Raw genomic sequence first — 849 nt, forward strand, 5'->3', positions numbered from 1 at the left:
CAACCAATCAACGCGCTCCCCAAGGAGATTGACTCCAAACGGGAGGCCGAGCCAAAGCCAGGTAACCAAGAAAAAACGAGACAGCGAGAAAAGCCTTCAGGGCTTGTTATGGGGTTAGCGTGAGACGAACCAGGACTTTTTTCTGCCTTCTTTACCAGTCAAACCAGTAACTCTGGATAGAGAGCACACAAGTACTGCAACAGGTAGAGTCTCGTGCCGCACTCTTTCTCGTGTCCTTCTCCTGGAGTAATCTTCTGTCCTTTCTCGTGTACTTCAATTGAATTTCCATCTCTTTTGTTTGCTTCTCTTGGAGAAAGGTGAACCCTCGTGTTACTGTTTTATTTGATCTTTGCTCTTAATTATAGTTTTTACCCTTGTGGTCCCTGATGGCTTCGCACAGTGATACTCTGGTGGTGTTCTTTGGGGCAACAGCTGGTGCAAATGGGGGTAAACTGGGGTCGGATGAAAGGGAATTAATTCTCTTGGTGTGGCAAATTGTGGATCTACATGAGAATAAGGTACGGACCTTTTGACCCTGTTGTAAGGTCTCTAACTTTAAACTACCCACCTAGTAATGTGCTAGTGTTAGAAACCACATTGACAGCTGACATTCACAAACAAGGCGCGCTTTTAGAGAGCTAAACGCGCTACATTGTGATTTACATCACCAGCAACAGCTGTTTTATTTGATGATCTGTTTGACAGCTTGATTCAAGCATTTATATAATGTGGTTTTTTCAAGCCACGAGAGACGAAAGCGTGCCTTGTTTGGTGCGTGTCATTGCCTGTAGGTCAGTAACCCTGCCGTGTCTGCTTTGCATTCACACAAACAAACCCCCTGTCTGAGAT

At 45.1% G+C, this 849-nt stretch overlaps 1 protein-coding gene across 1 annotated transcript in view; it reads left to right on the top strand.

Annotated features, from left to right (window-relative positions):
• The first annotated feature begins 42 nt into the window (after positions 1-42).
• The window catches only part of LOC107563457 (epithelial splicing regulatory protein 2-like), a 25,084-nt gene continuing 24,277 nt past the window's right edge, over positions 43-849 (top strand). Inside the window, 2 exon segments of the mRNA XM_016248345.1 lie at positions 43-203; positions 366-545. Of these exon segments, the coding sequence (XP_016103831.1) occupies positions 387-545 (159 nt within the window). The 5' untranslated portion in view covers positions 43-203; positions 366-386.

This window comes from Sinocyclocheilus grahami, unplaced genomic scaffold (assembly GCF_001515645.1).
Source record: "Sinocyclocheilus grahami isolate Dianchi unplaced genomic scaffold, SAMN03320097.WGS_v1.1 scaffold876.1, whole genome shotgun sequence".
Classification (NCBI taxonomy): Eukaryota; Metazoa; Chordata; class Actinopteri; order Cypriniformes; family Cyprinidae; genus Sinocyclocheilus; species Sinocyclocheilus grahami.